The following is a 12,101-nucleotide window of genomic DNA, read 5'->3' as shown; positions in this document are numbered from 1 at the left end:
GATATGATCGGCATCTCATCCGATACTAAAATGAACAACAAATTGTCCTTTTCAGGATGAAATAAAAACTTGATTGAAGAGGTAATATTTTCTAATGAGTTAATTCACATTTTGAATTTGTAAAAGTTATAAATTTAACTTTATCTCTGTGTCTCAGAACGTACTGAATTATCTTTTCCTGCAGTCATGAGCACGACATCCGAAAAAATTCATCTCAAAATTTAAAAATTGTCAAGTCCCAACCATGACAAGCAACTTACTATATTATTGGAAATGGTCAATCCTTGTTGAAGCGCAAAACTCGATTGATCTGATTAGTCAACGTTTATTTACTAGAAATAATGACTGACACGCAAGCAGCCGGGTTATCTTTCTTGTAGAAGTATTCTACTTCAACCTTGCGGTCGTGGCTTTGCACACAACCCTCCTGTTATTTTTAGAGATGCAAGAACCGTTGATACGCACCGACTCTCAAAGTGAACAGCAGTTTTCTGAACGTTCCCAAAACTGATCGTTCGCCCGAAACGGAAGTTTACTGAGACATCAAGATGTTTATGTAGGGGAGAAATGTACAAAACGCACCAGCTAAGCATTTACAGCGCATCTAATCATTTTTAAGCGACATTGAACGAGCAGGATGATTGCAAGATCTATACAGTGTATGTTTATGACGAAGTTTATTCTAAAATACACATATTTCAATGTTATGTAAAAAAATACCACGACTACGAGACAAGCTCGTGGCTAAGACGCACCACAACAAAGGCCAATTCTCAAAGTGTGAGAGTTACAAAAAACACAGTTTTTTTTGTATTATTTACAAGTCAGTTAACTAAAAGCTTATATAAAACTGATGAAAAATTACATGTTGGGCAGAGCCATAGACAGTTCTGCAGTTTTTTTTAAAGTATTTTAGTCATTATGGTACACTTTGTCGTATAAGTACTGTAAGCAAGCTTGGTTTATATGAAAAAAAAAATCCGAAGAAGCGATTTTGCATACTCTTTTCGAAAATTTATCTAGGCTAACGATAAGGTCTGAAGTTGTGACGCTTTGGCCCAAAACGCAAAACGTAATTGAAATAAGGTTGATATCTTGTGCCGTTTTTGAGTAATTAAAAAAAGTAACCTGCGTAGAAAAAAATAGTTTACTGTAATGTGAAATCCATCTAATTCTGTGCTTGACAAAATAAAGCGGTAAAGTCTCATAAATAAACGGGTACTTGTGCGACACCTATTGGATGTATTCCGCAAAAGTTAAATTTTCAACCTTTCTGCTATTTTTGGCAGCACGGCGCACGATAACTGTCAACTGAGTTCAAAGGGAAGTAGCACATCGGCGCCACCACCGCTGCGGCGAGAATATTCCGCCTAACTGAAACTCATTTGAATTGACCGTTACTTTGATCCACGAAAATAAATTCCGCGGTACGTCTGTTTGTTTGTGATACAACATTCTACCAAAAACGGTACAAGTGTTTATAAAACGTTTTCGCTAAATTATCGCTCGAGATAATGCAATTAAATGTTCATAGATTGTCCGTTGTTCAAAAAAAAATCCTATACAATGTAGTTGCTAATTGTACATTTTTTACTTGCTAAACACGTTTTAATGTCAAATGCAATCAACTGCAGATAACAAATGATTGATCAATTTTATAATTGTAGATTGGAACATTGTACATTTCAAGATGTATTTTTTCCGTTCTGCACAAACATCATCCGCGTATTCTATTTGTATCAAAGATCTAGTGTAGAATAGATATGTATTTTATTCCTAAATTCCTACTCTAATAATCGTCATGCATCGGAGAACCAGACGCACATAGATTGAAGAACTTTAACTCAGTTTTTTACTGTCGAACATTGAGTAGAATCAGTTGATGCTTCTGAGTGATTGTTGCTTTTATTTTCCTTTCAAGATGAGAGCTCAGGAGCAAAAAGAAATAAGTAATGCCCTGCCCAAATTATAAGTAAAAAGAAACTCAGTTCTAGGTTTGGTTACAATATTCAAAACTAAGTGGCTGGTACATTACTCAGGTTTAAAGTTGTACCACTCTCTTTTTTATGCGTTTATCCACCGCAACTGACAGTAGCGGCAGGGATACCAGATATGCAGATTTGCCTACAAATTGCAGAATAAAACTGGAGTCCCCTCATATTCGCGCAGATTTTCTGGAAATATTCCTTTCAATGTTGGATGCCTATTTATCTTCACGAATTTTTCAAATTCTCGCATGCATATATAAAAACTATGGCTGATTCGTTATTGATTTCTTTTAAAAAATTCATTCATGATTAATAGCTTATAAGTAAAACGGCTATTAGTCATATAGTTTGATAGGTTGATTCTACTTAAAATTTTCCCAGTTTCTGGTGCATATCGCGGATCGCAAATGATTATTGTATAAAAAAGTCTGCATGGCACGCGAAATTACCGGTAGGGTTTCTCCTAGAGCCACCTCTGAACAAATCAAAAGTGTTACGTGCACATCGTCATTTGAGTTTTACTCGCCTGTCACCTGCCGTAAAATGGAAGAATGTCAATTACATCTCCGGGCTGTAACATAAAATACGAAGAAATTACTTATTCTCTGAATGTGTACGTTCCTAGGCTACTTAGAAATACGTTTAAATACACCGAATGCTTGATCGAACAGTAGAGTAACACCCGTTATTAGCCACACGTTGTATTGTATACCTATTAGAGATTCGTTTACCAGAGAGAACGAAAACTAAAAGTTTCCTATGGGTTGGGCCATCTTTCGTCGAAACAATAAAGTTTCTAAATAAATGCAGGTTTCAATCTTCGATTTATCACAACAATTCACAAAAGCAATCGCACTACTACCCAACATCGGAAATAAGTAATAACAATAATGATGATTATTCCTTAAAAATAATTTATAATTGTATTCTTTTAATTGTACCGTATATGTTATATTTTATCAAAAAATTGTTTAAACAACGTATATGTTTCTTTATTTCGGTTTATGATACGTTGAAAAACACTGCAAAATCTCCTGCTGTAAAGAACAGTTTTCTGTAGGATTGTCATTATTCTGTCCGGTAGCGTGTGTTTTCACCTGATTAACCTCCATCCGATGCAAGTGTTAATGAGCACGAATTGAATAATACATTACCACTGTTTCGGCTTGTAGTAATTAGCCATATCTGCATGAACGCACCTGGATTTGAAACCGTAGATCCACTCAGTACTGATAGTTTCATCTAGTTTATATGTAACACTGTAGTTCGAATGGAATGTTCGAAACAATGCTTTATCGTAGACAGTAGTGGAATGTATCTCACACAGTAGTAGAAAAGCGTCAATAGAGAAAAGAAATATGCCAAGGAACACAACAATATCGCATTTCTGCGTCCGAAGCAAAATTTTCTCAATCGACGCCGCTTGTTTGGCAGCAATCTGCATAGTTAAGAATTCAATTTAATATATGAACCAATCGGAAAAAAACTGTAGATATATTATGAATTACGATTATGCACAAAACTTCTATTTTTTCGATATCATAATCAACTAATGAAACTGATGTTCAAATGGAACATTTTGGAAAGCAGAAACAATCAATCAAAAGCCACAGCATTAGTCGATAAGATCGCGTAAAGTTTCGGCACTAAATAGCGAGGACGAAATCTCTCTGATCGAACAACTAACGAAGATTGGCGCTAGATACTTAGCGTACCTTTCGGTATCTCCAGAACTTGACATAAGTGCAGCTAGCGGAAGAGCGGCAAGCAATTTCCTCTTCACACTAACTTACCTAAACTGGCTAGAAAAACTATGCCATCCCTTGGTTTCAAGCCGAAACCAATCAGACCTAGCGAAACGAACCTCGACCAATTCAATCTAATGAGTAATAAAAGGACTTACTACTTCGTTTGTGACTAAAATAACCCAACTTCAGTCCCATTTACTTTCACATACAAAACTCAAACTACCCCTTTCCCTGCCTAGTTCCTCTGTTACTTACGGCATGAACTCTGTGTTACACCTACGTGTTGTGTAATCCTTGGTCTAGCCAAACCAGAATGAAGTGAACTCTGTACTGCCCTACTTCCACTAGTGTTTCACCCACAAACCAATGGAATCGTCATTCATGTGTTTATCTGATGCCTTACAACTATCGGCTCAGTAATTAGACGATCTGTCCAACTTTTTTTTTCTTCATGTTATACTCTATTCGTTTATACTTCCTGAACCGCTCTCAGTAACTGGGTTCTTTCGTTAAGCTCCCACACCCCCACTCCATCTTTTCTCAATTGCTTTAGTTGTTCTGTTTCATGTACACTTCCTGAACAATCCTGTAAAAGCTTTTAGTTTTAACAAACCAGTGTTGCTTACGACGCTTGGAAACAGAGTGCAGCCGACTGCTGCCGATGTTGAAACTTGCTAAGCTGTTTAAACTTGCTAAACCAGTGAATTGATGTGACCAAATTCAGAAGCTTTGGAACGGCGTTGGCCGAGTTTGTATTCTGTTTCCAAGCTGTTGTGGGACCATCGAAATTGTGTCCTCAAACAAATGTTTTGTGTTTTTCATTCGTGTAGAATTGTTGATTTTAAATAAAAAAATACATTTTATAAAATACTAATATATATTTTTTTATACGCTACCCGTTTTTCCGTGAAATGTGTTGAATTGGAAATGCTCCTATGAATACACAACCTGGACAACCTCTACGATCCTTCTTCGGCGTGGGTGACCCTCTATGGCGACGTATCTGGTGTGATCTTGATTGTGATTTATGTGATTGTGTGTTATATCCCTCAAAGACATATCGTGGTGTGTGGTCATATAACGTACGAGTCGGTGTCACATTTCCTGAAGGATTTTCTGCACGAAGATCGTGAGGATGTGGACGTGGAAGTGGTATTTTTACATCGGTAAGTGATTCCTGTTTGCCAAGTTGCGTACTTTAACCTTAATTTCTCTTCTGTTGTATGCTAGATAGGTAATCGCGCTAATCTACATAAGCTAGAATTTTTAATCAAAACAATTCCTCTTTCTTGTATTAGTCACTACATACCTCATATCCGTTTCTGTTGTTGCCATGCGTATATAGTTAAAAGAAAGAACAATTAATATTATTATATATATAATCGAGCCAAGATGAAACGTGCTACTCATCAATTATAATATTAAAGTAATTTTAAACCGAGTTTTGTTTCAAAGCTGTACAACAAAGTCATTCCAAATTAATGAGCAACTTCCATCAATCTGCCACTATTGTCGTCCCTGAATCCATTTCATTTGAGCCTATCTCTACTTCTTCCTCACTTACTACTCATTTTAAGTTCAATATGCTAAGTTTTCCATCTTCACACCATCCTGATCACACTCTGCCATCGTAGTGACTTTCTTTCACCGCTTTGTTGACTCTGTCGAATTTTCTATATCTAACTCGTTTAAAATAAACAAAATATTAACGTAATAAACCAAAAATACCTGTATAAATACAAATGTAGAAAGGAGCCTGATCTGGAACTCGAAGGTCTCTTGAAGCGACATTACACAACGGTGGAGTTTTTTCAGGGAACTATGATGAACGCAGTCGATTTGGAGCGAGTTAAGGTACATCCCACAAAAGTTTCATATATTCTTCCGAAAAAACAGAAAAAATACAGTAATTTTCTTTCGTTGGACAAGCGAGCACTGCTCTAAGATGAATGTTAGTTCTTCGACGACACTTACTTCCAAACGGAAAAAAAATATCGTACGAAGTAAAAAAGTGGAATTTTGAACATTATCAACCGTCCATTCATTTGAAAACAACAAACACAGTTTAAAAAAAGTCACACACTTCGCGCACATATTAGCACCGGATATTCTGAGCAATTAAGAAACACCAACCCACAACAAAACCACTGTAACCACTACCACCATAACCACCATCATAACCGCCTCTCATCAGTAAAAGTGAAGCCAGTAATATCGCAGCGTTATCGTTAGAAGTCATAATTTATTTTTCGTTCATCGCACGTAAAGTGTCACGCTTAATAGCAGCTGAAAAACTGCACATTTTCCGCGCTCGATCCGTTTTTTCCCTAATCGACGCAGGAAGTAAGCCAAAAAACTATTGAAGTACCTACCACAGAAAATCAATACACACTGGATGTTGAAACGTAACAGAAACTTAAGACAATTAATGTTTTATTATGAAAATTATATCGTTTTTGGCAATGGACGCTATAGGCCCAGCTAACCCAAAGAACAATGTCATTCAGTGTTTACAAAGTTCTTGATAAGAAACTCAAGAATGAAGTCCAATGATCCTAGTGCTTAACATCTTGATTTCGTTGAAATCTCCAACAAAGAAGTACATATTTCAGCACATAGACCAAAGATCCCGACTTATGTTGATGGCGACAAGCCACCATTATTTGCATAGCCACCAAATCGTATAGAAAATAGTGGCTCAATAACTTGTTGTTTCGCTTACTTAGAGTTTCGTTCCGCCTGTGGCTATGCAATATAGATTGGCAGCACTGCTCCGCATAGTTACCCGCTTCGCGATCGGTATTGCTTCGGGCTTTCGCGAATTGAAGCAATACTGTACAGGACTGCCGAATCGTAACAAAATTCATGTTTAATTATTGTCATCGATGATAAAATATTCCAGCGTTATATAAGTGAGCACCTGCAGGAGTATCTTACCATCGCCATATATTTTTTGATCGCATGATAAAGGTATGCTATCTTTCCATTACTTAACAATAATTTTCCTTTTCCAATGCTCTGTTCGACTTCAACTTCATTGTAATATTTTCATTTGTTCGCATTCTCTTCCGTTATATTTTCGTTTCTAAAATGTATCAGCAATAAACTATAGATTATTTTGGAATGCCGCATTCTTCTCACACAAAATTTTTAACTTCTATTTATTTTCATAACAATATCTCGAGTTAACTTTTTTCATTGCTTTTAAACTTGATTGACAAAAGTCTTTTACTAAGTACCAGTTTGCCTAAATTTTCTCTACAATACTACAATAAGAGTTAAAAGCTTTTTTTAAATTCCTCCTCACTCAAACTAATACTTACTAAGTAACCAAATCAGCGTTTAGCTGCAGCCACAGCTTCAGATGATGAACTTGATAGATTAAAGTTCAATCGTTTTAATATTATAATTGATCGATGCTACCGAAACGAGTGAATACCAAAAAATTAAAGTTTTCCCTTTTTAAAGTGAATTCGAAGCGTGAATCATACTTGTTCCTTCAGTTGTACCTTGCAACCTAAAACTAACAATAATCCTTTGTGTTTTCTTTTTACTTTCTATTTCACTTATTTCAAAACGAATCACTAATCTCTCGCGATATATTTTTCTCTCGGGTTGTATGTATTAAACGTAAACGCTTTGTCTATAACGTTTTCGTTCTATTGTTCTGGTCGCGATCGCCGGCTATCGAGAACTTGCGTAAATAACAAAAAAAAAACAATTTTCAAATCATATAAATGAAACTTAATTATAATAAAAAACCGAATGATTCCGTTGCTTATTCCCGTTATGTATCAATGAATCCAAACAAAAAAAAAACGATCAAACCCAAATCGAAAATCGAAACTTCCCCCTCAAAGTAAACCACCCGATCTGGAGCTGGAAGGTCTGTTCAAGCGCCACTTCACCACCGTGGAGTTTTTCCAGGGGACCATTATGAGTCCGATCGATCTACAGCGGGTCAAGGTAAAGCATATTGACAACCAAACACACAGAAAGAAACCAACACTACCCATCAACATCGACTTTGCGTTTTTTGTTATTCGATTCGAACATTTCGTTTTGTTAGCACACTACACTAACACTATTGAACAGTACAAACAAACACAGAAGAACACGACACTTTCTTGACTTGCGTATGTTCGATTTCGAATTGTCTTCCATCCATAACAGCAAAAAAAAACATCAGCTACTACAACTGGAAATACTACTACTACAACTGCTACAAGTTAATTTCTGTTCATTTTTATTTACTCTAATCTTTTCTTCTTAGTTGAACTGTCTTGTGTATATACTGGTTTCCCTTGCCCTGATTGCATTGGTTTTTGTAGCTTTCACACGTAGTGCGTTGAAGTATTATAAAATAAAGACCAACTTTACCCCAGGCTCTCTTACACAGCACCATATCATGTACTAAGCAGACTTTGATATGTGGTAAAAAAAACCACCGTCATACAGGCGGATGAAGGGAAGTTTTCAAAATACAATTTTAGACACAAGATGGAGCCAGCTGTGCTCAATAAACACATGAAATATAAATGGATAAGTCTGTACATTTGCTACGAATACAATGACACAGCAAAATCCCACTGACAAGAATAAGAAAATGACGTATAACAACAAAACGGACGAATTTAGAAGTACTGCACAGGAGATAGGAATGATAGTTGCGGCATCACACGAGAGTCTGAGTTTTTTTTTAAATTAATATGCATATGGGAGTGAGCAAGATAATATAAAAACAGTCACACCAGTGACAAAATTCAACAAATTTGGCATTTTCAGTGTCCTCGAGCTTACCTACAGTTCCTGTAGGTAAGTTCTTCCAAGATCATCATGTAAATTGAAAATTAGAAATGAATTCTGACACCGGTATCAACTAAGGCAGAACGCATTTTTGGTGTACACATATCTGAAAATCATTAAGGGGTAATATCTACCAAATGCTCAAAAAATAAGGCTGGCTTTTTTATGATTTTTTTACAGGACATTTGAGATGTAAGAGATGTAAATAATGTATCATTGGATTAAGCAACTCTTGCAGACTAGAAAAAATATTTTTATTGCTATTTTTGTTACAAAATGGCGGCTGTGCAGCGATTGCCGTGAACCGCTTTTTTAAGTTGTTCCGCGGCGAGCAGTAGAAGTCGTTCCCAACTAAAACATTTTTTTTTTTTCATTATCTACATAAGTATCGCTAGTGAAGTACACATGATTATATTTTTAGAATTTTTCTTCGCAAAATGGCAACAGTTTGGAAAAAAAGTTCTGGTTAGACAAAAAAAAAACGACTTTGATTGTTTATAATTATAATTGCTTATAATCAATCGCTTAAATCGTGTGTACTTCACTAGATAGTCTAATGAAGAAGCTACAGTTAAAATTTCAGTTCAATCGGTTGTTAACTTTTTCAGTTTCACTGCTCGCCGATTTTGAAAACATGGTTTTGAGAAAAACGCGTTTAAAGTTACAAATTGCTATAAATCTTAAGAATCGCAACAGTAAAGCCCCTAATAATTTTTTTAACTTCAGTCAGCTACCCCTGTGCCGTGAAGTTGTCCTTTCTGGGCTTTATCTTCCTCATCTTCCTTTTTTTTATCTGATCTAAGGCTGCGTCTACCCTCTTTCGCGGTATCAGATATGCGACGCACAGTGACTTTGACGCGGTTGGCGTCCGCTCCCACGCAAAACTCAAACTTGTCACTCATATTTAAGTAGTTTTGAGTATAACTCACAGTAAAAAGTATCAAAAACTCAAACAAAGAACGTACACAACGAGAACGGCTGATCGATTAAACAAATGGAATTTGTGAGTGAACACGTGCTGTAGAGACGCTGTAACGGTCGAAACTTGATGCAGTGACCTCTATACTACAAATTTGAAACACGATATCGATCATAGGTAACTTCGAAAAATGTAAATGTTCGAAAGGTAAAACGAAAAATGTTTTTTTGGAGCATGAAAGTTGTTCGGTAAAAATTGATTCAAACGAATTTTGAGCTTAGATCAGTACTTGGGCGATGTAGATTTTGATTGTAGGATAGTTTTAGCATAATTTAAGCCAATAAAAAAATGACAAGAAAAAAAATTTTGGTTGATATTACCCCTTAAGTTTATGGAGAGTTTTTTCTCCAAGTTTTGCAGTATTAACATATGCGGTAAATAATAGACATTTTTCGGATGTTGCCACAAAAATAAATAAGACAGATAATTGAGTTTGATAAATTTCCCAATGGAAGGTAATTATGTCGGCTTACTCGCAAAAAAATTCTATGCCCTTTCGTGCGGCCTTCCGGCAGTTAACCGGAGCATTCGCCATTACGGACGAAGACATGCGTGAACCATTAATTCTTTGTTTTTAATCAATTCCTTCTCAGTTTCCACGACAAAACTGTTGGAGTAGATCTTACGCTTCAGGCTTGCTCAAAAATCCTCGATAGGACGCAACTTGGGGACGTTGGGCGAGTTCGCCAACTTGGTTACCACATCGATATTCAGCCGCTCCATCTCCTCCACCGATCGCTTCGAGTAGTGGGCCAACGCCAGATCCGGTCGAAAACACCGCGTCTTCGGCCTTATAGTATTTCTTGATGAACGTCGCAACTTCCGGGAACTTCGTACTATAAATTTCCCCGTTCACGGCCAATCCGGAGCGACAAAAGAGCGGCTTTGACATCCCCTTCTCGCTGATTGTCAGTCACAGCAGCACCTTCTTGGGAAACTTGGTGTGTGAAATTGATTCACCTCAGGCTCACTACCTTCTTCAATATCGCACGCTGGCCTGGAGGGTTAATAGCGGTCTCGATCAACTAGATTAGTTGAGAGAATTTGTTATCGATATTGTTTTTGGCACATTTTGTATGTTGTAGGATAAGTACAACGATACACAGTACCCCAGTGCTGAGTCGAGAAAATTTTCAGCTCGAAAAGATCCTCAACCTGATCGAGAATCGAACCCGACATCACAACCGTGTGTGGGAGAGCTGGCCGACCGACATCGCTAACCACAGAACCACGGGGATCAGCATCATTACCTTCTTGGGGAGGTAAAATACGAAATGCCCTGCCAGTCGTTGCCATCCTGGGTGAGACAGGTTTCGTCGTCCATCACCACCACCACGTCGTGATTTGCCGGGAAAATCGGCTTGACCATCTTATTCAGGCGCTGCCGCTGCGTCATTACCTGCAGCTCCAAGACTAGTGGACGGGACTGCTGCTTCCTAACATGTATGTCTATGTTCGCCAGTACATTTCCACTGTTTGGCGGATTGCATCGGCCGGGAGGAGCGCACGCACCGATGTAGCCACTTTTTCCGCGGTCTTCTTTTTCAGCAACTTATGGACCTTTCTTTCAATGCTCTGATTGTTTTCCAATAGTGCCAAAATGTTGTAAATGTCGGAACAGGCGTATGTGGTGTCCACGAAATGCCGCACGATGTCCATTTTTGATGCGGCTGTTCTTTAAACGCGTACACATTTGAACGGAGTAACTTTTCGCCTGTTTCGCGGTTTACATCACAGAGTTCGACTGATAGAGCTGTCAATTTTTTTCTGCTGACTCATGAGTTACTATGATTGATGCTGCATGGGTAGTTTCGTCAGTGCGTGTCAGAGTAAACCCATGAAAAATCTGACATTTTCATCCATTTTCTTACCGCAAACGTTAGATACTGTTTAGTAGTTAATATTGAACACTAGAAACCTTCGTTGTAGGATGTTCTGACCCAGGAAAAAAAATTAAAAATTCAACCATCTCAGCGGTTTTTCATCAGGCTCACGTGTCAAGCATTAAGAACTTCGTATATGGTTGGCTTTTTGAAATACAAACGATTTTTTAAGATAAACTATCGAGCTTGTAATAAACAATTTTTTGCAGGAAAATTTTTAGGACTTAGACAAACTTAATTTGATGTTATTACCGGGTTGGATTGATATGCTAGATCATCAAAATTACCCAAAGTAAAATTAGGCCGACTAAAAATAAAACAAAATAATAAGAGGCATTTTCATAATTGGGTTAAGAATTTTGATAACGGAACGCTTTAAGTGTGCTTTAAAATAGACACTCGAGTATGCCGCAGATAATATTTTCTAAAAGCATTATAAGCTCTGATTTAAGTTAAGCTAGGGTAACTCTTCTACGTTTTCTTTCAGATCCTCTGCAGAAAAAAAAAACTTAAATATGCAAAATTCTAACCAATGCCAAACAGAGAGAAGTTTAAATAAATTATTTCACGTCACACTACAGTGTTCAAGTATTATACAACGATAATGTAATGTAAATGAACTCTATAATGACAAAATGACATGCTAGAAACGATACTTGAAATCATTAAATAAAACGTTGTGGTGCCCATAACTTAT

The 12,101-nt window shown here is 37.0% G+C and overlaps 1 protein-coding gene across 2 annotated transcripts in view; it reads left to right on the top strand.

The window, feature by feature from the left end:
- LOC129724998 (calcium-activated potassium channel slowpoke) overlaps positions 1–12,101 on the top strand; it is a 119,927-nt gene that overhangs the window by 49,754 nt on the left and 58,072 nt on the right. For both annotated transcript variants that reach the window (XM_055680359.1, XM_055680368.1), the window contains exons 8-9: positions 4,792–4,902; positions 5,485–5,590. In XM_055680359.1, coding sequence (XP_055536334.1) covers positions 4,792–4,902; positions 5,485–5,590 — 217 coding nt within the window. The remainder of the gene's footprint in view (positions 1–4,791; positions 4,903–5,484; positions 5,591–12,101) is intronic.

The sequence above is a fragment of the Wyeomyia smithii genome, chromosome 1 (assembly GCF_029784165.1).
Source record: "Wyeomyia smithii strain HCP4-BCI-WySm-NY-G18 chromosome 1, ASM2978416v1, whole genome shotgun sequence".
NCBI classification, from domain to species: domain Eukaryota; kingdom Metazoa; phylum Arthropoda; class Insecta; order Diptera; family Culicidae; genus Wyeomyia; species Wyeomyia smithii.
The sequence above is the reverse complement of the archived record's forward strand: the minus strand, read 5'-3'. Positions and strand labels throughout refer to the sequence as shown.